Source organism: Anabrus simplex, chromosome 3 (genome assembly GCF_040414725.1).
Source record: "Anabrus simplex isolate iqAnaSimp1 chromosome 3, ASM4041472v1, whole genome shotgun sequence".
In the NCBI taxonomy this organism is placed as follows: Eukaryota; Metazoa; Arthropoda; class Insecta; order Orthoptera; family Tettigoniidae; genus Anabrus; species Anabrus simplex.
The window spans coordinates 524,521,698-524,548,435 of NC_090267.1; the positions used below are offsets into that span (position 1 = coordinate 524,521,698).

The window sequence follows — 26,738 nt, forward strand, 5'->3', positions numbered from 1 at the left end:
ATGTGGTGAAGTACCTGACGACCTAAAGAATGCTACTATTGACGAAAAGTGATCATTGTCCTATATCCCTGCTGTCCATAGCCAGCCATTTCCAGGATGTTTCTGAGAAGAGTCTCCCAGAGTCATGATCATCTGTGCACAGCAATTCTAACAAAATGCAAGGAACAACAGCAGTGTTTTATGATCTGTCCCGAGGCCTGCTATGTGGAGAGTCGTTCGGGGACACTATGGTCAGAATCGCCAATGCTTTCCCTATCACGCGTAGACTGAGGAAAGGGTGTGTACTTGCCCAAATGTCCTTTGCTTAGTTCGTGGCTGCTATGCTTTGCGATTCACCACACCTCTGGCATTGATGTAAGATATCTTGATGGAACTCTCTTCTGCGTTAATGTGGATTAACTCAGGCGAAGAGCATAACCTCCTTTTACTCCTGACTATCTGCAGCAGTCAGAGCACATATGATCGCTTTGGTCTCACCATCTCACCATCTCACCACCTCCCTCAGGGTCTAGCTCTGTCTGGGACATCATTGTTGAAGAGGTAGATCACTTCTCATACCTTGGCAGTATCTCGTCTCAGAAGAGGCTGTGGAAATCCAGCGTGGTGTTGTTCGTTTGGCAGTGGGCCTTTAGGTCACAAAGCATTACTCCATGGATGTGAAGCTTGGACCCTGTACTGCCGTGACATGAACAAACTTGATTGTATTTATCAGAAAAGAATTGTTCAATCTTAAATATCAAATGGAAAATCGTATCTCGAATGTTGCACTTATTACGAAAGTGAGCATTAACAGTGTACCGTAAAGGCCTCTATCACTGGCTTTGGTTGGCTGGACACGTGTGCCGTATGAGTGACACGAGGCTTCCCAGCCAATTCCCAGCACAAGACCACGTGGTGACCCTATGAAGTATTATAAAGACCAGCTTAAACAATGCACACTTCTGAACCAGCTCTACTGCTGCTGAACGCCACAGGCATGAAGATACCCCCATGCATTGAGTGCAATGCGTCGCGCTACATACAAGCATAAGCATCACTAAATACTGGTGGAATAGAATAGCAGCCAATGCTCGATGATACTTACTGCCAGATGTAAGATTGCAGGGTACGAGACCTCGAGGCAAGTCCATGTAGGCAGGGTGAGCACACGCACAGACCTCCTCGAAGGCGAGTTGGAGACACACTCTCTGGCAGCGCTGGAACGTAACTTTTGATGATCTACAAAATTTACAAACAAATATGTACATAATGGAAAGCGCTGGAGTTGATGCTTTTCATGAACTCTTCCCAAATACCTGTGAAGCTATGCTGTGGACAATACCAAATGATATAATTCATCGTCTGTTCTTGAGCTCAGTTCCCGCAAGCAGGAGAATCTAGCCATCCCCATTAGTGCAGCTGTTTAGCTGGCACCACATGCTGGGAAGGATCATCTAATTGGATTTGACGAGGTGATGAGAAATCTCTCCACCCTTCCTTTCAGACTTTGTTGACGTTGAAAGGACTTGGCTGCATAATAACGTTGCTCAAGTTCAATCTCAAAATACCCTACAGGTGTCCTCTGGATGGTGCTAACAGAGCCGTTCTGCCCTACAGGACCTCACGGTAATGACAATCGAGAAATCAAGTTAAATAACAATAAAAACAGTCCTTCTGAGAGTAGTAGGGCAGTGCGGTTCCCAAGCCATAACGTCAGCACCGAGGTCATTCACCCCTCCGATTGACCCTGGTCACGTGACCGTAACGTTACGACCACGTGCTCTAGCTTGTAAACAAAGCCACGTGCTTGGCCACGTGATTTTTTACAGCTCTCATCTTGACGGACCCTAACCTGACTTACATGGACAACAGAGCAACGTTAACCTCAATGCTGCCAACTTGACGGCGCTAAACCCCACTTTTGCCACCATATGCAGAATTTGAAACCCACGTACCATTTGACATCTGTTAAGATGACAGCTGCCATTCTTAACTACGTGGGCATGGTTTTTAAACAAGTGAACATGGCTTACCTCAGTGCTGCTATCTTGTCGGAGCTAAACCTCATTGCTGCCACCTTATGCACGAAGTGGCACGGAATTTAAATTCATCTTGACGGGACATAGACACGCCGCGGAATTTGAGGACATAGCGTGGGGGCCTAACCACAGGCAAGCTGCCCTTCTCGACATACTTAGCATCTTAAAGCAAACTGCCCTTTTCGACATACTTACCATCTTATAGCAAACTGCCTTTTTCTACATACTTACCATCTTATAGTAAGCTGCCCTATTCAACTTACCACCATCTCAGAGGACATAGTTTTAAAGCAACCTATCCTTCTCAACATACTTACCATCTTATAGAAAGCTGCTCTTCTCGACAGCAACCATCATCTTAGAGAACATAGTTTTAAAGCAAGGTACCCTTCTCAACACTCTCAGACCTTAACTTTACTGCTGTTATCAAACTACGTTGTCTATGGAATTTGAAATATTACAGCGTCCTTCTCCTCCACCTCCTCCTCCTCCTAACGATATACTGTACTTCCTTCACGATGATCCGTATAGCAAGAGGGCTCCTCCTTGCTAAACGGCTCCTCTTCCTCCTCCTCATCCGTTTAACAAAAGGGCAAAAGGGCTCCTTCTCCTTGAAAAAGGCACCTCCTCCTAGAGAAAGGTCAAAAGGGCTCTTCTTCCTGGCAAAAGGGCAATTCCTCCTCCTGACAGTTACTGGAATTAGCTCAATTATTCCTCCTACGGACAGATGCCTACCTGAATTGATCAAAATTAATGCAGATAATACTTACGTTATGTAGCGTTGTTCTCGTCGTATAAGTTTTTCGATTGAGGAGGGAGCGGAAGGAGGAGGAGGCGGTAAGGAGAAGGTAATACCTTTTACAGCATGCAAAAATATTGTAGGATAAGAGAAACAGGTTCAATATAGTTACAAAATGCAATTGCAAAAGTATAGAATTGACATGTTGTAAGTCTGTATCCGACAAGACAAAACCTGTAGACTATTAATGTTTAGAAGATAAAATTGTTAACGCTACTGTGCTGCATGTCTCTATTTGTCAAGGCATGTTACAATTAGCACACACTAGAATTGATTGCAGAACAAGACAAAACATTTGGCTATTCGTGTTCAGAACAGAATACTTTATAACGCAAATCATTATAAGATTAATCTCTCTGTTGATACAATCGCACATCTATGCAATCAGCGCGCGCACATAGAATTGCAAATGTTGTATACCTCTATCCGACATACTTCTTCTTAATCACTGCAGATAAAATGATTTTAGTTACTACTGAGTTACTTAGTTACTACTACTTTGTCTTAAGGAGATGGATTTTGCTAATGCAACGGAAAAATCTGTTCAGTTACTGTAACAGAAAAAAAGTCATACTATTGTGCAGATGAAATTACTTTACTACTTAGCAGGGATTACCTATGTCCTACATCATATTGTGTTAAAGAGAAAAATTATGGATTCAACCCCTATTCCAACGCAATTAAAATCATAGGATTGAAACTTTTTGCAAGGGAGAGGAATAGAAGTGTACTTCCTCTTAAATCAATAAACACTAGTATTATATAGATAAAATTATCTGTAAGAGGGATCGGAAATATATATTGTTAACTTACATAGATTTTAGGGACGACGACTTACGCGACACTATTCTTAATTCGACAGGTGTTTTGAATTGATGTAACCTCGAAGGATTTACTCCTACGAATCGAACCCTCAGCCTCATAAACTATCCCTTATAAGGACTAAATGCTGACACTTACAACAGGTGTTTTTGTGTTTAGAACATTGATTGTCTATTGAAACATTTTATGAATATAGATTTTAACATTAGTTATTTCTACCGTAATGTTTACAAGAGTAGATAAATGCAAAGGATTTTAAATTTCGTGCGCCTACATCGTTAAGATGACAGCTGCTCTCTTGGCATGTTGTGCTCTAACTTAACTACGTAAAGCGCGTGCTTTTGACAAGTTCTAACCTTGTGGGCGTGGATATTCGGCTAACTTCACTGCTGGTATCTTGACAGGGCCTAAACTCATTTCTACCATCCTAACGACGTAGAGGGCAGAGAATTTAAACAGCTGTCAGGATAACAGCGGCTATCTCGTCGGGCACTAACCTCACTTATTTGGGGAAGAGAACGTCGCTAACCTCACTGCTAGCATCTTGACGGGGGCCTAACCTCACTGCTGCCACCTTAAAGATGTATAGGGCGCGGAATTTAAACAGCTGCTAAGATGACAGCTACCATCTTGTCACCGCATTGCTCATATGAACCCTACCCCAGCCACTTCCTTCCCTCTTCCTTGACTATCCCTTCTAATCTCCACACCTACCCTGCATAAGGTGTATAAGATAGGTTATACGTTTTTGTGTTAGATTACTGTTAATCGTTAAGCTGTTCACATCATCGAACTAGAGAAAACAAGTGTCTAGTAGATTTAACTTGTATCTTTTAAAGAAGAATCTGTTAGCAGAACATAAGGTCCGTCATGGTAAAACCTATTCCTGGCTATATTTGCATAGAGTGTGCAAAAACATTTTCCTGAGGCTATCATAACAGACGTCATGAGATATAATGCAGAACAATTTTTCAATTGAAACATTGTAGAAGAGAGTTCTAGAACGCATACAACGCTCAACGTCACGAAGCCGCGTGTAATGTAGCTTCATCGAGAAGAAAATACAACGAGCTTAACCGTAGTCAAGTAAACACTAATTTATTTAAACAAGTACACCTCAGCGAGAGATTTTTAATTCTCCCTTGTTGTATAGGCCTGCTACAAGTTCTGTTACTAAGCACACATTTCAAGATAAAGAGAGGCAAGGTAATGATAATGATAATAGGGATAGCGATGCTGATAATAATGATAATAAAGGAAAAAGAGAAGAAGAAATAAAAGAAGATCTCAGTGTTTCATTGCCATTAGAGATTTATGATTTTACTTCATTTTTCAGCCCACTACACGTTCTGTCGCAGTGCAAACATCTCAAGAAGAGATGCAAGATGAAGAAGAAGAAAATTTCAACGCTTCATTGCTATCGAAACAAGTTAAGTTTGTACCTAGAAACGCTACTGCTGAAGCACGTATTACATCAAAACAGCTCCCTACACATCAACTGTCTGCATATTGGTTCAAAGTTCACAACAAGCCTCTGTTACCCTATGCGGACGTAAGATACTGTAAAGACCCCAACGTACTCGTGAAACGTTTGCAACTGCTAAGAGCCTATCAAGATGCAGGTTACACAGAGTATAAAGCAGATATTTTTAAAATAGAGCAAGAATTACGTCGAGTAGGTATTATTGAGTAATTGCTCTCTCTCGACAGTACAACAGTCTAAATACCTCCCTACATTCCCAGCGCTTACCCTCACCTAAGTCATTCTCTGTAGTATATAGTCGATCGGGTAGCTATATTGGTGTAGATTATTTTCCAACAATCTCCCTTCCTTAGGGTGTTAACGTCGCCTCTGGATGTAGAGCCGGTTTCAAGCCCGGATAAAGAGAGGAGAGGCACCCTAGCCCATTAGCCCTTTATCCCTAGGAGGAGGGCGCGGTGAGGAGGAGGAAGAGTCCTTTCGTCCTTGTAAACATTACGGTAGACCATGAAATAATTCTAGTGTTAAAATCTACATTCATAAAATGTTTCAATCAGAAAATCAATGTTCTAAACACAAAAACACCTGTTTTAAGTGTCAGCATTCAGTACTACTAAGGGGTAGTTTATGAGGCTGAGGGTTCGATTCGTAGAAGTAAATCCTTGGAGGTTACATCAATTCAAAACACCTGTCGACTTAAAAATAGTGTCGCGTAAGTAGTCGTCCCTAAAATCAATGTAAGTTAACAATATATATTTCCGATCCCTCTTACAGATAATTTTATCTGAATAATACTAGTGATTAGAGGAAGCAAACTGCTATTCCTCTCCCTTGTAAAAGTGTCAGTCCAATGATTTTTATTGTGTTCGAACAGGGTTTGAATCCATAATTTTTCTCCTTAACACAATATGATGTAGGACATAGGTGTCCCCTGCTAAGTAGGAAAATCATTTTATCTGCACAGTAGTATGATTTTTAATCTCTTACAGTAAACAGATTTTTCTGTTGCATGTGTTCGAATCCAGCAAAATCCATCTCCTTAAGACAAAGGTATCCTCTGCTAAGTCATAACTAAAATAATGTTATCTGCAGTGATCAAGAAGAAGTATGTCGGATAGAGGTATACAACATTTGCAATTCTATATGTGTGCGCTCATTGCATAGAAGTGCGATTGTATCAACAGAGAGATTAATCTTATAATGATTTGCGTTATAAAGTATTCTGTTCTGAACACGAATAGCCAAATGTTTTGTCTTGTTCTGCAATCAATTCTAGTGTGTGCTAATTGTAACATGCCTTGACAAATAGAGACATGCAGCACAGTAGCGTTAACAATTTTATCTTCTAAACATTAATAGTCTACAGGTTTTGTCTTGTCGGATACAGACTTACAACATGTCAATTCTATACTTTTGCAATTGCATTTTGTAACTATATTGAACCTGTTTCTCTTATCCTACAATATTTTTGCATGCTGTAAAAGGTATTACCTTCTCCTTACCGCCTCCTCCTCCTTCCGCTCCCTCCTCAATCGAAAAACTTATACGACGAGAACAACGCTACATAACGTAAGTATTATCTGCATTAATTTTGATCAATTCAGGTAGGCATCTGTCCGTAGGAGGAATAATTGAGCTAATTCCAGTAACTGTCAGGAGGAGGAATTGCCCTTTTGCCAGGAAGAAGAGCCCTTTTGCCCTTTTTCTAGGAGGAGGTGCCCTTTTTCAAGGAGAAGGAGCCGTTTTGTTAAAAGGAAGAGGAGGAAGAGGAGCCATTTTTGCAAGGAGGAGCACAGATTATCGTGAAGGAACTACAGTATGTCGTTAGGAGGAGGAGGTGGAGGAGAAGGAGGCTGTTAAATTTTCAAATTCCATAGACAACGTAGTTAAGGTAACAGCAGTAAAGTTAAAGTCTGAGAGTGTTGAGAAGGGCAGCTTGCTTTAAAACTATGTTATCTAAGATGATGGTATGTCGAGAAGGGCAGCTTTCTATAAGATGGTAAGTACGTCGAGAAGGATACATTAATTTATAACTATGTCCTCTAAGATGATATTGAGAAGGGCAGCTTGCCTGTGGTTAGGCCCCCACGCTATGTCCTCAAATTCCGCGGCGTGGCTAAGTCCTGTCAAGATGAATTTAAATTCCGCGCCACTTCGTGCATAAGGTGGCAGCAATTAGCTTTAGCTCCGTCAAGATAGCAGCACTGAGGTAAGCCATGTTCACTTGTTTAAAAACCATGCCCTAGTAGTTAAGGATGGCAGCTGTCATCTTAACAGATCTCAAATAGTACGTGGGTTTCAAATTCTGCATATGGTGGCAAAAGTGAGGTTAAGCGCCGTCAAGATGGCAGCATTGAGGTTACCGATGCTCTGTTGTCCATAAAAGTCGGGTTAGGGTCCGTCAGGATGAAAGATGTCAAAAAGCACGTGGCCAAGCACGTGGCTTTGTTTACAAGCTAGAGCACGTGGTCGTGACGTCACGGTCACGTGACCGGGGTCATTGACCTCGGGTGCTGACTCTGACGCTACGGCTTGGGAACCCCACTGCCCTACTTCTTCCAGCCCCGTACCTTCGGCTCTTTGCCAACTTAACATCGAAGGATTGAGTAAGACAGAAAGTGAATACCTCTCGGTGGATGTAGCTGTGCTTCAGGAAACTTCAGTTCAACTGAACTGTAGGGGTAAAATTCCTGGATGCCAATTAGCAACAGCAGTAAATCATATTAAATATGGCATTGCCACTTTGGTCAGGAAGGGTATAGTGAATTTGAAAATGCTGTAAGTCAAACTTTCTTCTCCTCATCTATACAAGTGCAGAATGTATATAAGCCACCTACAGTCAAATGGCCAAATCCGATCGTGCTGGTACCTACAGAAAATTACATAATCATTGGACCGACCACAGCTTATGGGGATGTGTGATGAGAATGGTGACAGACTGCTTGAATGGATGAACAAGAGTGATTTTAAGCTAGTCTACGATGCTAAGGACATAGGGAAGTTCCACTCTGGCTGTTGGAATAAAGACTATTCACCCGATCTCTGTTTTGTTTCTTCCAATCTCATGACAACATCCCGAGTACACAGGCAAGTACTGACAAATTTCCCTTGAAGTCAACATAGACTCATAATTTACAAAATTGGCCTGCAGATTCCTGTCAATAGGTCTATACCTAAACCTCGCTGGAACTTACAAAAAACTGGTTGGAATGCTTAAGATGCCAATGTTAGATTGATAACTCCAACTTCAGAAACTTACAGAAGCTTGTTGGACTAATAAAATCTGCCGCGGAAAGAACCATTCCTCGAGGCTATCGGAAGGATTACATTCCAGGTTGGAATGAAGAAACCAGTCACTTGTTCGCTGAATACGAGGAAGAATGTAGTCAAGAGAAAGCAATCGAACTCCTCAAATTCTTAAATAATGCTAGAAGAGAGAAATGGATAACGACTGTAAGGAAACTCAACTTCACACATTCCAGCAGAAATGAATGATGTCTCGTCCGCAAGCTCGATCAAACTTCCGCACCACCAAGAAATCACTCCTCAATTGATGTGGAAACCATAGCTCGTCTGAACATCGCGGATTTCAGGGGATAAGAAAATCACCAAGCAGGTTAAATCGGAACTAAGGCAGAGAAAACAAGACACCCAGCCAAATGACCAGTTTGCAAGTCCATTTTGTTCAGAAGTTGCATAAAAAGATTTGGACACACTCAGAGATGGTAAAGCTGCAGGACTTGATGGCATATACCCTGAACTTATAAAGAACTGTGGTTCTGCTTGCTTCTTTCTTCAGTAATCTACTACAATCGGGCCACCTGCCTGCTCTATTCGAAACACATAAAATTATTGCTATCTTGAAACCAGGCAAGGATTCCAAATCACTTCAAAGCTATAGACCCATATCTCTACAGAGTTTTACATATAAGCTTCTAGAAAGACTATTCCTTAACAAAATATCTCCTGCAATTGAACACCTTATTCCACTTGAGCAAGCTGGTTTCCGGCATGGTCGAGGCTGCGGTGATCAGGTTCTTGCTATAACATCCTTCCTTGAAGCGGGAAAATGAAAAGCCTATCTGTTTTCCTTGATCTCACGACTGCTTATGACACCGTTTGGAAAGAAGGCCTTCTCCTGAAACTCATCAGGACTACACAATGTCTTAAAATTTTCATCCCAATAAAAATTCATACAGAACATGTCCGTATCAGATTCCATAAATTTAATAATGGCTTGCCACAGGGATCAGCCTTGTCTCCCATTCTCTTCAACTTATACATCCACGATCTCCCAGAAACTGTATTTCGGAAGTTCATCTATGCAGATGATATCAACCTCACTATACAAACAACACTCTTCAATGAGACAGAAGACATTCTGTCCCAAGACCTTGACAAGATGTGTGATTATTTCAAAAAAATTGCACCTGAAACCTAGTCCACTAAAGACAAAGGTAGCTACGTTTCACCTAAATAAGAGGCTGACAAACTATCAACCTACGATCAGGTTCGGAAGCCACACACTGCAGTGTAACACCAACCCAAAAAAAATTGGAGTAACTTTAGTCATGTCCTTAACCTCTCGACGCCATCTTGATAAACTGGCTGCTAAGCTTAAAAGCCATAACAACTTGCTGCGAAGACTAGCTGGCATTTCATGTGGAGCAAATGCATGAACACTACGAACAACTCCTCTATTAATAGTATATTCACCAGATGAATATTGCTCCTCTGTATGGCTCAATAGCTCCCACACTAGTCTGGTTGATGTCCAACTGCACCACACAATGAAGATTATATCTGGTACATAGCGCTCTACTCCTATTCAATGGTTACCATTACTGAGCAACATTCAGCCTCCTCACATCAGACGGCAAAGCGCCCTTGTTAGACCGTGGACCAGGATAGGGAAGAACAGTTACTTCCCAGTATATCAGGATACAGATGAAAATGCCGTAATGAGACTCAAGTCACGGAAACCTGCCTGGTAGACGGCAAAGGAATTAGTTAATTCACATTTCAAGAATGATGAAATATGGAAACACGAATGGTCTCAATCACATCCTCATGGCATCGTCATCATCAGGGATCTAACTACAAAGCTGCCTGGCTCGCTCCACCTGGACCACACTCAACAGGATGCGCTGCTGAGTAGGAATAAGTGCATCAATGGGGCTGGAAAGACTCTCCAGCTTGTGACTGTGGTGCTGAAGTGCAAACAATCCTGCACATTCTGAAGGATTGCCCACTGCTGGTTGCATCGTGGACATTCATCGAGTGACCCCTGAGGCACTCTCTTGGCTGGAAGAGCTGGGCATTCGTCTCTAAGAGACTGAAAGACCCACTACACTAACCTTCCTAATGCGGAGTTTTTGTGTATATATAGTGTATATAGAGTCTTTTTTCTGCCCGTTAAGAACTTGTTCATAGTCGATTGTCAACTGTAGCATCATACGCTATATAATAATAATTATCCCAAAAGGCTTTCTGGATGTTAGACGTATCGTTGGTGGATTACTCAGTACTGAGTGAATCGGAAGGTGTTTGAAGTCAGGACAGTTGTAAGTCCAAGTTTGGGCAGCAGCTTGTTGTCTTCTCAGTTGTGGAAGAGGTATACTTGCCATTACGTGGAACATCTTAATGTGCCTGTTATGATTCTTAAGGTCTCATTGAGCTGAGTATCCACTCTGTGGACATGAGCACTTCTATACCATACCGGTGCACAGTATTCGGCAACAGAAAACTAGTGAAAGGTTTTCCATACGAAGAGTACTTTCATCAGAACCCCAAGGTGAGCCGGCCTGTTTGCGAATGATATTATTCCTGGACTTCAGTTTTCCTGCAGTATTCTCGAAGTGTTTTCTGTAAGTCAGAAAGCGGTCCAGATAACTCCTAGGTATTTGATGTTAGGATTGTTCTCACCGTTTTTCCGCAGAATGTAATGTCACCTCTTCTTTGGAAATTCTGTTCTTAAGGTGACCTCCGTTTTTGATGGGTTTGGGCAAAGCCTCCATTGTTTGAAATAGTTTTCAAGTTTTTGTAGATCCTATGCCAGGATTTTTCGCCTTCTTCAAGATGGTTAATTTACATTGCTATGGCAGAGTCATCATCCTAGCAGTTATGGGACATAGGTTGAAGAACAATGGTGCTAAGACAGATCCTTGAGGGAAGCCATTCTTGATGGTGTACGACTTGCTCATCTTGTCACCTGCACATACTCTGAAATAACGATTCCTTAACATGGTAGATAACAGGCTAGTGAAATTTCCACATAGTAGTGCTTGTTTTATCTTCAGCATTAATCCATCAATCCACACTATATCATACGCAGCAGTTAAGTCGATGAAAGCCATGGATGTTTTCAATCCTCTTTGGAAACCTGCTTCTATAAAGAATGATAAAGCTAAGACTTGCTCACAACAGCTTCGTTTTTCACTGAGTCCAGGCTGTTCTGGTGGTAAAGTCTAATGTGCAGCATATTCTGTTTTAAATTAGTCGTTCCAGAATTTTATAGCAAACATTGCGGAGTGAAATTGGACGGTAGCTTCCTGGGTCATCAACTAGTTTCTCAGGCTTAAGGATTGCGACGATTTTTGCTGTTTTGAACTCTGGTGGTGTTTATCCTTGGCGAGGATATTTGAGAAGAATTTTCTGAGCCATTTACTGCCATTACTTCCAAGGTGTGGTATAAATTCTAGAAATATACCACCCAGACCAGCTGCTTTTGCATATTTCAAAGATCAAATTGCTTGATTGAGTTCAGTACTAGTAAAAGGAGATGAATACAATGAGTTATCATCCAGCTGATCATAGATTGCTTTAAGACTCTCTTGTATAATTTAGTATCGGCAGGCATCTATCGGAACGTCTTCTGATCTCTTTTTAATGTGTTGTGCGATGGAAGATGGATTAAGTTCAGATCTCGAAATCGGCAGTGGTGTTGCTGCTCCAAGTTTTCTAAGAAATGACCAACCTTTGTGACTGGAGTGAGTGAAATCAAGACCTTGTATTGTGCTATGCCAGTGTTTCCTTCTTTGGGTGTTCAAGAAAGTAGTATAATAGGCGGATTCAGCCGCCACCTCCTCCTCCGGCTCCCTTCCAGAGGCCTCCACACCCGCGGGAAATTTGAATTTTGGCGGGAAATTTGAATTTTGGCGGGAGATTTGAATTTGTAAACAAAGCCACGTGCTTTTTGACAGCTGTCAACGACAACAACGCATCGCTAACCTCACTGCTGTCATCTTAACGGGCCTAAACCTCAGTGGTACCAACTTAACCTAACTAGCGCGAGATTTGAATCGGTAAACAAATCCACGTGTTTTTTGACAGCCACGTGCTTTTTGACAGACAACAACGCAACGCTAACCTCATTACTGCCATCCTGACGGGCGTAAACCTCAGTAGTACCAACGTAACCTAACTAGCGCGAGATCTGAATCGGTAAACAAATCCACGTGCTTTTTGACAGCCACGTGCGTTTTGATAGACAATAACGTATCGCTAACTTCAGTGCTGCCATCTTGACGGGCCTAAACCTTAGTGCTGCCAACTTAACCTAACTAGCGCGAGATTTGAATCGGTAAACAAAGCCACGTGCAGCTGTCATCCGTCATCTTTAATTAAGAGAGCACCGTGCTGCCCTCTTTCGTCAGCTCTCATCCGCCATCTTTAATCTACAGAGCACCGTGCTGTCCTCTTTAGTTGAAATGTGGTGGCGGCAAATTCTACATTCTCTTGTTTGGAAACAAACCCATGCGCTTTTTTGACAGCTATCATCCGCCATCTTTAATCTAGAGAGCACCGTGCTGCCCTCTTTAGCTAGATACCTTTGAAATGTGGTGGCGGATAATTTGAAAAATGCTTTTTGACAGCAGCCATCTTTAATCCAGAGAGCACCGTGCTGCCCTCTTTAGCTATATACCTTTGAAATGTGGTGGCAGGCAATTCCACGTGACAGCAGCCATCCTTAGTCAAGAGAGCACCGTGATGCCCTCTTTGTGGCGGTGGCAAATTCTACGTGCTCTTGTTCGGAAACAAACTCATTTGCTTTCTTCTGACAGCTGTCATCCGCCATCTTGCATCACAAACCTCAGTGCTGCACTCTTTAGCTAGATACCTTCGAAATGTGGTGGCGGCAATTTGAAAAATTCTATGTGCTCTTGTTTGGAAACAAAGCCACGTGCTTTTTTGACAGCTGTCATCTGCCACCTTTACTCAGTAGAGCACTGTGCTGCTATCATAAGGGTAATTTCGTCAGCTGTCATCCGCCATCTTTAATCTACAGAGTACCGTGCTGCCCTCTTTATGACATGTAGTAGCGGGCAATTTGAAAAGTTCTGTTAGCTGTCATCCGCCATCTATAATCAAGAGAGCACCGTGCTGCCATCTTTAGCTAGATACCTTTGAAATGTGGTGGCGGCAAATTGAAAAATTCCACGTGCTCTTGTTTAGTAAACAAACTCACGCGCTTTTTGTCAGGCTGTTATCCGCCATCTTACATCGCAAACCTCAGTGCTACACTCTTTAGGTACATACCTTTGAAATATGGTGGCGGATAATTTAAAAAGAAATATTCTACAGCAGCCGTCTCTCGACGCTAATTGCACAAGATGGTGGCTATACATGACTCCTTAAAGGTGCTTATGCAAGATGGCCGCTATACATAGGTTCTTATGAGACGCCCTAGGGATGCTTACGCAAGATGGCGGTTGCTCTTATGAGGCGGCTTAAGTGTCCTTGCATAAGATGGCTAGAGACGCCCTAAGGATGCTTGCACAAGATGGCGGACGCAAGATGGCGGCTATACACGACTCTTTATGAGACGCCTTAAGGGTGCTTGCGCAATATGGCTACTGCTCTTATGAAGAAAGCTAGCTTAGAGGCTAACGTGTCGTGCTAGTTCGATTCATTAAATTTGGGGCTTCAATGCAAAATGTTAAATATCGCGAAAACGGTGCAACCTAGAGCAAAACGGACAACATTTTTCTACCTAATACCTAGTATTGCAGTATCAGGAACATGATAGCATAAGAAAAACATTGTCTAATGATGAGATCGACGGTTCGATTCCTACTTAGGCCCTTTGGCATTGGCAGCTATCTAATTCTACAAGATGCGGCTATACATAGCTTCTTAATAGACAGCTTAAGAGCGCTTTTACAATATGGCTGCTGCTCTTATGAGACGCCCTAGGGGTGCTTGCGCAAGGTAGCAGCGACAAGACGGTGACTATACACAGCTCCTTATGATACGGCCTAGAGGTGCTCACACAAGATGGTGGCTGCTCTGATGAAGAAAGCTACCTTTGCATCGTGCAAGTATCTTTACAGCACTACGCCTCATACCTTTGAAATGTGGTGGCGGGTAATTTGAAAAATTCTACGTGCTTTTTCTTAACAGCAGCTATCTTTAAACAATAGCGGCTATACATAAGCTGTTAAGGCCACCTCTTATGTCCAGGCATAGCTCTATCGAACAAGTTTAAACCTGCATCGGGATAGCTAGAGTAAGCACGTGCTGCAGTGATGACGTTATTATGCATGTTTAGACTTGTAAATCACAAAAGAAACATAACAAGACTAGAATCGAACACTGCACTCTATGCCGTTAACTTTATCATGTTATTGAAGTGTTTAGAACACTAAATAATTGATCAAGACTAAAATAGAACACTGTACTCGATACAACATGTGTTTAGAACATGTCAGGGGATACCTTTGTCTAAGAAGATTAGATTACCGCACATTCCCTGTAGGGCTAATAGGCAAAAGCGATGCAGGGCTAATGGGCAAAAGGGCTAAAGGGCTAAAGGGCTAATGGGCTAAAGGGCTAATGGGCTAAAGGGCTAATGGGCTAAAGGGCTAGGGTGCCTCTCCTCTCTTTATCCGGGCTTGAGACCGGCTCTACAACTAGAGGTGGAGTTAACACCCTAAGGAAGGGAGAATGTTGGGAAATAATCTATACGAATATAGCTACTCGATCGAATATATACTACAGATGGATGACTTAGGTGAGGGTAAGCGCTTACTTAATAATACCCACACGACGTAATTCATACTCTATTTCAAAAATATCTTCTTTGTACTGTGTGTAACCAGCATCATGATGGGCTCTTAGCAGTTGTAAACGTTTTACGAGTACGTTGGGGTCTTTACAGTAGCTTATATCTATATATGGTAACAGAGGCTTGTTGTGAACTTTGAGTCTATATGCAGACAGTTTATGTGCAGGGACTTGTTTTGATGTAATACGTGTTTCAGCAGTAGCGTTTCTAGGTACAAACTTAACTTGTTTCGATAGCGATGAAGCGTTGAAATTTCCTTCTTCTTTACCTTGCATCTCTTCTTGAGATGTTTGCACTGCGACAGAACGTGTAGTAGGCTTAGGAAATGAAGTAAAATCATCAAGCTGTAATGGCAATGAAACATTAAGATTTTCTTCTTCTTCTACTTTCCCTTTACTACTGTTTTGATCAACATCATTATCCTTATTATCATAATCGTGATCTTGCCTCTCTTTATCTTGAAATTTGTGCTTAGTAACAGAACTTGCAGCAGGCCTAGACAACAAGGGAAGAATTAAAAATATCTCGCAGAGGTGTACTTTTTAAACAAATCAGTGTTCGCTTGAATCTGGTTGAGCTCTTTGTATTTTGTTCGCGATGAAGCTACATTACACGCGGCTTCATGACGTTGAGCGTTGTATGCGTTGTTGAACTCTCTTCTACAATGTTTGCATTGAAAAATTGTCCTACATGATATCTCATGACGTCTCTTGTGATAGCTTCAGGAAAATCCTTTTCCACACTCTTCGCAAATATACCTAGAAATAGGTTTTTCCATGACGGACTTTTATCTTCTGCTAACAGATTCTTCTTTAAATCTACTTGACATTTGTTACTCTCTACTTCGATGATGCGAACAGCTTAGCGATTAACAGTAAACTAACACAAAAGCGTATAACCAAGGTAGCAACAGTAAGGTTTAAGCCCATCAAGATGGAAAGAGTGAGGTTAGCGACGTTCTGTTGTTGGATTTTAAATTCCGCGCTATAACATGCATAAGGTGGCAGCCTTGAGGTTTACCGCCGTAAAGATGGCAGCAGTGAGGTTAGCGACGCTCTATTGTCCTTCAATGTGAGGTTAGGTCCGTCAAGAAGACAGCTGTCGAAAAAGCACGTGGCTTGGTTTACTAAACAAGAGCACGTGGCTGTGACGTCACGGTTACGCGGTATGCTACGTCAGCATGCGAAGTTGAAAAATCCTCGCCTACGCAGTTAACACTGTGCTATGTTCACAAGATTTTTTAGACATATTTATTTTTTATGCTTTAAGTTCGTGCACATACGTTATGTTAAGGCACATGTACAAGCGATGGTCGCACGCTCGCGTAGAAGTTGTTTAGTACGATAGTTGATGTATGCATTATCAAAAGGTGATATGTACACGCTTTTAAACCTTGCTATTCTTACTATTACTATGTTCGCAAGATTTTTAAACTTCGCTGTTCTTTGTGCTTTTAGTTCATGCGCATAGGTCATGCTAAAGTGGCAGCACAAACACATGTGAACGTTGTACGTTCTAGCGGAATTTGTTTGGTATAATAGTTGATGCATGCAAAATCGATAGGTGATGTGTACACGCTTTGAAACTTAACTATTCTTCGTGCTTTAAGTTCGTGCACATAGGTTATGCTATGATAGCAGCACACTCCAGCGGGAGAAGTTTAGTACTCTAGTTGATGCATGTATAATCGATAGGCAATGCGTGCACGCTTTTAAAACATTGCTATTCTTACTGCTGCTGTTATGTTCACAAGATTTTTATACATCGCTATTCTTTATGCTTTAAGTTCATGCGTATAAGTTATACTAAGTTAGCAGCATACTTATAAGGTTGTCGCACGCTCTAGTGGAAGAAGTTTAGTACGAAAGTCGATGCATGCAAAATCGATAGGTGATGTGTACACGCTTTGAACTTGGCTATTCTTTGTGCTTTAACTTCGTGCACATAGGTTATGTTAAGATTGCAGCATACATACAATCGATGATCGCACGCTCTAGTGGAAGAAGTTTAGTACAATAGTTAATGCACGCAAAATTGACAGGTGATGTGTTCACGCTTTGAAACATAACTATTCTTTGTGCTTTAACTTCACGCACACAGGTAGCAGAACACAATTGCGAACGTTGTACACTCTAGCAGAAGAAGTTTAGTATGATAGTTAATGCATGCAAAATCGATACGTGATGTGTTCGCGCTTTAGAACATAGCTCTTCTTTATGCTTTAAGTTTATACACATAGGTTAGCAATACACATATGCAATCGTTGTACACTCTGGCGGTAAAAAATAGTCGATGCATGAAAATCAATAGGTGATGTGTACACGCTGTTAAACGTTATTCTTTATGCTTTAAGTTCGCGCGTATAGGTTATGCTAAGATAGCAGTACAATCTAACGGAAGAAGTTCAGGGTGATGTGTACACGCTTTGAAACATGGCTATTCTTTGCATTTTAAGTTCATGCACATAGGTTATGCCAAAGAGCTAGAATAACATAGAGGAGCTGTATACCTGACATCAGCGCTCCCTGCTTGAAGCAAGTTGATAAGGGGCAGCCATGTTAACGGTTGTCAAAACAAAGCGAATTGGCGCGAGAGCATATGTTGAGGTGACAGGGAGATCGTGCTTGCCAATTTAATTCCCTAAGTTTTAAGAAGTGAAAAGATAGATTTTCGCTTTCAAGAATGCCAGCCGTAAGCTCAGCGTATGGTTGTACTAATCGGAGTAATAAAGGCAAGGATATATCGTACTTTAAGTAAGTATTACTGAATTATAGCCGAGATTCCTTTTTGTAATTTCTGTTTGTAATGAAATCCATTTTATTGTTTACTTAGCGAAAGTACGGATAGCCACGGTAATTATTTGTCGAATTTTGTTTCAGATTTCGTTTAAAGAACAAGGAATTAACTGAACAATGCGTTGTGAGGGCGAAAAGAGATAAATGGTATCCCACTCAATTCAGTTGCTTATGCTCTGTACATTTCCAGCCCTATTTAATTTTCATTCACATTTACAAATAAAGGAAGTGGAACGCCCACCACCAAGAAAACGTAACCACAAAAAATCACTTATTTCGTTCAAACGTACACCAAGTATGATAAATACAGCATTTTATTGCTATTTTTGAAATGTATACAGCCTTTATTGTAGATGTCTGTTGCCTTGGTTTTTAAAACTACGCCACACTTTATACTGGACAACTTTCAAGCTAGTAATCCCAGTATGATATGGTAATGGGAGAAACATGATATCCCCCTATATTATAATAAATAATTACACTAAACGATTATTGTGGTAAAGTATTCATGGACCGCCTCTGTGGTGCACTGGTTAGCGTGAGCAGCTGCCACCCCTGGAAGCCCGGGTTCTATTCCCAGCTCTGCCACGAAATTTGAAAAGGGGCATGATGGCTGTAACGGGATTCTATCAGCCTGGGGAGGTCAACTGAGTAGAAGTGGGTTCGACTCCCACCTCAGCCATCCTCGAAGTGATTTTCTGTGGTTTCCCACTTCTCCTCCAGGCAAATGCCGGGATGGTACCTAAATTAAGGCCACGGCCGCTTCCTTCTCCCCCCACAAGGCCCCTGTTCAGCATAGCAGGTGCAGCCCTCCCTCACAGTTGTATCTTCCGACTCAATGTCTCACGCTCCAGAACACTGTCCTTGAGGTGGTAGAGGTGGGATCCGTCGCTGAGTCCGTGGGAAAAACCAACCCGGGAGGGTAAACAGATTAAGAAAGGAACACAGTACTCATGAGGATGCAATAATTTTAAAAATATTAACAGAATGAGGTTGTAACATATTATAGGTCCCTATGATTTTAAGGTTTCCTGTCATAAATATTTATGTCCATCGTTTTTATTCTAATTTACGCTTAACCACAACAGCCAAGCAGGGTAACGTTCTTGTTCCGATTTCGAGGTCTATTCGTATGCCACTGTGCGATGATTTCGAACTACCCTACAATCAACTGATCGTGATGTTGGCCTCGTGCCGCAATATGATGAAGTGGCGGTATTCGCTTTCATGCTTCAAGCTTTCGGCAACGGACTTTAATTCTCGCCCAGCGATTCTAAAATGCGCATTTTCTACACTTTTCGTCATTTAAAGGCCATGCCCTCTTGCTTATGTGACAACAGGAAACATGGCGGACGTTCGTTCTATTAGGTTCACCCAGGCAGCGCTTCCGCCTCTCTATGTTATTCTAGCTCGTGGGGTTATGCTAAGAAAGCAGCATAATCTAGTGGAAGAAACTTTAGTACGAGAGTCGATGCATGCGAAATCGATAGATGATGTGTACACGCTTTGAAACATGGCTATTCTTTGCACTTTAAATTTATGGGTATAGGTTATGCTAAGATAGCAGCACAATCTAGCGGAAGTAGTTTAGTACAAGATTCGATGCATACAAAATCAATAAGTAATGTGTACACGCTTTGAAACATGGCTATTCTTTGTACTTTAAGTTCATGCGTGTAAGTTATGCTAAGATAGCAGCAGAATCTAGCGGATGAAGTTTCGTGCGATATTTGATGCATGTGAAATCGACAGGTAATGTGTACACGCTTTGAAACATGGCTATACTTTGTACTGTAAGTTCATGTGTATATGTTATGCTAAGATAGCAGCACAATCTAGCGGAAGAAGTTTAGTACGAGAGTCGATGCATGCGAAATCGATAGGTAATGTGTACACGCTTTGAAACATAGCTATTCTTTGTACTTTAAGGTCATGCGTATAGGTTATGCTAAGATAGCAGCACGATCTAGCGGAAGAAGTTTAGTACGAGGGTCGATGCATGTAAAATCGGTAGGTGATGTGTACACGCTTTGAAACATGGCTATTCTTTGTACTGTAAGTTCAAACGTACAGGTTATGCAAAGGTAGCAGCACGATCTAGCGGAGGAAGTTTAGTACGAGGGTCGTTGCATGTAAAATCGATAGATGATGTGTACACGCTTTGAAACATGGCAATTCATACTGCTGCTCTGTTCCCAAGACTTTTAAGCATAGCTAATCCTAATGCTGCTCTTAACGACGTACAGCTAAGGATTGATTACGTGACCGTGACGTCACAGCCACGTGCTCTTGTTTAGTAAACCAAGCCACGTGCTTTTTGGACAGCTGTCTTCTTGACGGACCCTAACCTCACATTCAAGGACAATAGAGCGTCGCTAACCTCACTGCTGCCATCTTTACGGCGGTAAACCTCAAGGCTGCCACCTTATGCATGTTATAGCGTGGAATTTAAAATCCAACAACAGAACGTCGCTAACCTCACTCTTTCCATCTTGATGGGCTTAAACCTTACTGTTGCTACCTTGGTTACACGCTTTTGTGTTGGTTTACTGTTAATCGCTAAGCTGTTCGCATCATCGAAGTAGAGAGTAACAAATGTCAAGTAGATTTAAAGAAGAATCTGTTAGCAGAAGATAAAAGTCCGTCATGGAAAAACCTATTTCTAGGTATATTTGCGAAGAGTGTGGAAAAGGATTTTCCTGAAGCTATCACAAGAGACGTCATGAGATATCATGTAGGACAATTTTTCAATGCAAACATTGTAGAAGAGAGTTCAACAACGCATACAACGCTCAACGTCATGAAGCCGCGTGTAATGTAGCTTCATCGCGAACAAAATACAAAGAGCTCAACCAGATTCAAGCGAACACTGATTTATGTTTAAAAAGTACACCGCTGCGAGATATTTTTAATTCTCCCTTGTTGTCTAGGCCTGCTGCAAGTTCTGTTACCAAGCACAAACTTCAAGATAAAGAGAGGCAAGATCATGATTATGATAATAAGGATAATGATGTTGATCAAAACAGTAGTAAAGGGAAAGTAGAAGAAGAAGAAAATCTTAATGTTTCATTGCCATTACAGCTTGGTGATTTTACTTCATTTCCTAAGCCTACTACACGTTCTGTCGCAGTGCAAACATCTCAAGAAGAGATGCAAGGTAAAGAAGAAGGAAATTTCAACGCTTCATCGCTATCGAAACAAAAAAACACGTGGATTTGTTTACCGATTCAAATCTCGCGCTAGTTAGGTTAAGTTGGTACCACTGAGGTTTAGGCCCGTCAAGATGGCAGCAGTGAGGTTAGCGATGCGTTGTTGTCGATGACAGCTGTCAAAAAGCACGTAGCTTTGTTTACAAATTCAAATCTCCCGCCAAAATTCAAATTTCCCGCCAAACTTCAAATTTCCCGCGGAAGGTGGAGGCCTCTGGGAGGGAGCCGGAGGAGGAGGTGGCGGCAGAATCCGCCTATTATACTACTCAAGGATTATAGAACCTGCATGCCCAAGGAATGATCTCCGTTTTCTTCGTATGCTTTAACAAGCTTTTCAGTCTCTTCATTCCAACAAGGAATGTAGTTCCTTCTATACCCACGGGGTATGTTACGTTTTGCAGCTCCAACAATTGTTCCAACGAAGCGCTTGTAATTCTCTAGTTTAAGTGGAATCCACCGAAGACGAGAATACTTCATCTATTGCGCTTTCTGTTTTGTTGTAAATAATGGGACTTGTAAACCGATGTTTACAATAATTGGACGATGCTGTCTATGTGATAGTAAATATCTCGTGTCAGGTAGAGGAATATGGTTAGCATCCATCCAGAGATCAGGATTGGTGTCTTTACGCCATCTAGCAGAATGAAAAGGTTTTTTTTTGTCTTTTGCATCGTAGGACAGATGAAGTTGGATCTGGTCTATCCAGTGTGGTAGCTTTTCTCTGTTCACATCATTTTTATCATACCCCCATGAAGTGTGATGAATGTTGAAATCCTCAGGGACGACTTGTGGCTGGCAGATATTGTCAATATTACTTTGTCGATAGCAAATCGGATATGTCCCTGCGAAAGTACATGATAGAACCATAAATCTCTGAACCAAGCATGCCTACAACCGGGTATTCTTGCTCTAGAGTCTACCTGATCGTCTTTTAGGTGGGTTTCTTGTAGGACGATGAGATCAATTTTATTTAATTTACATAATTTACTCAGATATTCACATCTATCATTTGTAGGACACGGGCACAGGAGCCCTTGGGATGAACATGGAGAGGACTGTGACCTAGCCAATCACGTGTTCGTGATCTCCACGCTAGTGATCGCAAACGAAACAAAATGGGTGCTAGTTAGGGCAAAATATTTTTAAAAAGATAACGAGTTACCCTCTAAATAGTGATATCTGTGGAACGATTGTAGCAATTAACAAGATGGCAGATATTTAGGGCACTAAATTGATAATAAATACTTGTATGACCCTAAAACACTATTAAACAAACGCGGACTCACTAATTAACACTAATACAAACTTAGCACCCAAAATGAAATCACTAATACCCCTGAAGACCACAAACGAAGTGCAGTTCTTCTTTACAGATGGATATAAGACGCACTACTACTTCTTCTTCTTCCTCTTAATGTGCCATCTTTACTTGTGTCTAGGGAATGATGCAGGTGGAGCCATAATCGGCTGTACTCGGAACTGCTCGGGTAATCTCGGCATTTAGCCCGTCCCACCAAGCATTTCCGCGAGGTACAGCCAGCAGTACTCACAATGGCCAGTAGCATGAATGCGAACAGCTGTTACTTTTTAGAATTAGGTACCTGTAATCAGTTTAATAGCGACATAATCTCTTATGATAGTGTAATTTATGTAAGTATATTTCAGTTATTCCTGTGTTGGTCTCGTCATTCTCTAGACACAACTGAGACAGTACATTGTAATTCACGTGAGAGTTTACCTCGTGGGTCACTTGGAAATTTGAAAAGCGCTGTTATTATTAACTTAAATATGAAATCATACCATATAAGTACATGATATACAGTAGATCAAATAGAGTGAACGTGATAGTATGAAACTTAAATTAATACAATTCTGGGCCCCTTCAGGCGAACAGTGCTTGTTGTTTAACATCGTTAGCTCATCACTTTTAACTTCTCTTCACGAATACTTTAGTTTTACCACAACGTATTGTACCGGGAAATTAGTGTGGGGTTTGAGCATGGGAAGGATCACAGGTAGTGTCCGGTGTTTTTGGAGCAGGTACAGAGACGGATAGTATCGCAGGGCGAATAATAGATGGCAATTCTTTTTCTATAAAATTTATTAATAATAGCCACTGATATATCACCCTGCAATTGCAACTCAACTTGGTAGTTAATATTAGCCAAAATGGAAAGGAAAAGATTTATATCATGATTTTCTTGACGTCTATTCGCTTGAGAATTTCAAAAATAAATCTTGTTCTTCTATAGATCATGAATAGCCTACAGTCTTTCTCATTTTAAATGCAAACACACACGAATATTGCTTAGCACCTTGGATACTGTCAGTTCATCATTTAAGGTGCTGACCTACAGTCTTTCTAAATGCTGAAACACAGAATAAACACACACTTGTCATGGAAAGTTTGATAAATTAAATATTTGAACTTTTGCAGTATGTCTTTCAGTTTGTTTAAATTGAGAAAAATGAAATGAATAAAGCACTTCAACTAATTAATGATTTAGAAAGGAATTTACAGCAAAATATGAACTTTTAACTGACGATGAAATTATGAATTAACATCCACACGCAGCAATTGTAAGAACACTGTACTGAACAAAGTGCTTAGTAAAAAGTAGTCAGTTGTGATTACTCACTCAGATTACTAGAAGATCTGCTTACTAATGTTGGAGTTGTGCGGTACGGTGTCCGGAACATTCCGTGGAGTGCGGACGAAGACTCGAACTCAGCACCGGCGATGTTCAGTGAAGATACCACGTCAATCTTCCTCGTCGACGTCCCTCGATGAGTACCATAACTGAAGAAACCATGTAAATCCCTCGTTGGAAGCGACGCTTAATCTAGCAGGATCTCGTAGCACTTTTGCCAAGATTTCCGTTGTTCTTGGAGGTAATGTCGGAACACGGGAAGTTCAATTGGCACTATTTAAAATATTACGAATGTTAATATCACACGCCGTCGTATTGCACGGTTCTATTTTTACACTGATTTTACGGCGTTCATTTAACATTCACAGTCCATGCTGGAGAAAACACATTTTTATATACACAGTTCATAAGCACTTGAAAACGTGATCTATCACAGTCACTATCACAGTCTCTGAACAAATATTATTAACAGATTAAGGCGGTTTTATGGCTGTATTCACACCACACTAGTCCGTAATATTTAATGTCCTTACTGCTCACTGGATTTCTCACCGTAGTGACCGACATCGTGCACAATGAAACTCGTTTATGGGACGAATGTTGAGTAAATACAGTCTCACACAGTTCACTGTAAGGAAAATATGTCTTAGAAGTGGTTTAAAATTACGATTTCAGTTTACCACACGGAATTATTTATGATATTAGCACAGTTTAGGATTATGTGGAACTAGTACAGTTCATGGTGTCGTATTTTAGTCAGTGAAATATTAGACACTTCAATTATTACTTCCTGTTATAGCTTCAGTTTTATAATAAATTTGCAAGTATTATATCACGCTAATTCACCATGAAAACGTCTAGAATCTTACAGTCGTCGCGGCGCGGCGGAAACTTCACGTACGGTACGACGTCAACAGCTTTTGGGTACGGCCACTATTGTGTCCTCGCGAATCGCGACGGAGCATACTTTCCACACACACGGGACTGCACTGGCTATGGCCTATATATACACGTCAGGCGGGCAGCGCTTGGAATCAGGTGATAAGGGGCGAGTATTTCTCTCAAATTTTAAATTGTCATATCTCGGAAACCGCTGGATGGATTGATTTCAAATTTGCAGGGTTTTGTTTCCAGAACATTCGCTACAATTTAGCGTTGGTCTAATGTTAATCGGCCCAGGCATTAAAACGTTCCTTAAAAAGCCGAGAAACGTCTGTAGGGGAAGTAAGCTGCATGCGGCGGTGACGTCAGTTGACCTTGCTTGACTTGCATTCTCGCTCGTGTCGTGCAGTAGGTACGAGAACATTCTCTCACACAGCTGAACTGTGTGACAGAAAATAAAATTTGTAATTTATATGTGCCAGGGCCTATGCCGTCCTGGTACAGTATATATACAGTTCACAATTCACCCATACAGTAGTTGTTTTAGGATTGCTCCTATAAAACAGTTTATTGTAGCGATTTAAAGCCTATAATATACTGTATTTTGCAGCAGTTACCCGTTGTTCGCTCTCGGCATGCCTTGGCGAGGACGAAGTAGTTTTCTTATGGGGCTTGTTCGCTGTGTTTCAAATTGTATCCTCTTTGAAGTTGAAGGTGCTGTTGGGATTATTGGTTGGAGGTGTTTCTTATTTATATCTACATGTTTCGGTGGTCCTATTGTTGCGAAAATGCTTTCAATTTTTCACGGACGTTTGCATTACGCTGTTCTATGTTCTCACCTTAATATTATTTGTTCGGGGCGTCCACCTATAAAGATCTTTTGCCCGTACTTGCACCTGCGTGTAATGGAATGGAGGAAGTGTAGAGTGTTGAATGTGAGCGTTAAGGCCAGGGATATTAATCATTTACAATTTACAATTAAGAACCCCTGACCCAGTCGGGAATCGAACCCGCGGCCGCCGGGTGACAGACGGACGCATTGCCCGCTACACCGCGGGCCGGACAAGTCCTCACTTATATAGCCTTCTTTTCAGGGGATTACGCAGTTCCTTCGTAATAATTTCCTTTCCTTCTTTTGAAGGTGCTTCCTGAATGACTAAATTTTTGCCTGATTCTAAATTTTCTTCATTAGCACCACCAATACATTTAACCACTAGGTGTATAAGTTTGTTGAATGTAATGGAGGAATCGTCGCATGTACAAACATATGAATGAATGCAGGTATTGCACTCTGTTCACTTCAGGTCACAGTTGTTATTCGTTTCACTCTTCTTCGGACAACATATAGTTCATTTTTCTTCGCGGACGGAACAGTCCATACATCCTTGCCGCAAGTAATTTCTGGTGGTTGTAATAATAATGAATTGGCATGCCTTAGTCTTATTCGTGCGGGTATATTTGTTAAGTTTGCCTTTATTAATGTAAATAAGGCAGTCATAAAGTTTATTTCTCACAAATCGCATGACATGAGGATATGGATTGCGATGTCTCTTAGGCTCTTCCCCTCCCAACCCACCCACCTGTATATGTGTTTTATTACTCCATGCATGCGCTCTAGATGCATGCTAGTGTTGAGCCCGTCATTGAGACGTTTACAATCGGCCCAGTTAGTTGCACGCTGTTCATAATTGGCCTCGAAATAAATACCAAAGTCTCTTGTGTCAGAGTCACTTTTTAATGTAGGCCTATTTATTTCTTGAAAAAGCTTTCTCGAAATAGCACCCTTGTTCAGCTGAAGGGGCCCAGAATTGTATTTAGTTAAGTTTCATACTATCACATTCACTCTATTTGATCTACTGTATATTATGTACTTATATGGTATGATTTCATATTTAATAACAACAGCGCTTTTCAAATTTTCAAGTGACCCACGAAGTAAACTGTCAAGTGAAATAGATTTCTCACTAGTGTCTAGAGAATGACGAAACCAACATAGGAATAAATTAAATATACGCT

General features: G+C 41.3%; 1 protein-coding gene across 1 annotated transcript in view; it reads right to left on the reverse strand.

Annotated features, from left to right (window-relative positions):
* LOC136866886 (amiloride-sensitive sodium channel subunit alpha-like) overlaps positions 1-26,738 on the reverse strand; it is a 547,990-nt gene that overhangs the window by 269,632 nt on the left and 251,620 nt on the right. Inside the window, exon 5 of the mRNA XM_067143979.2 lies at positions 1,081-1,196. Coding sequence (XP_067000080.2) covers positions 1,081-1,196 — 116 coding nt within the window. The remainder of the gene's footprint in view (positions 1-1,080; positions 1,197-26,738) is intronic.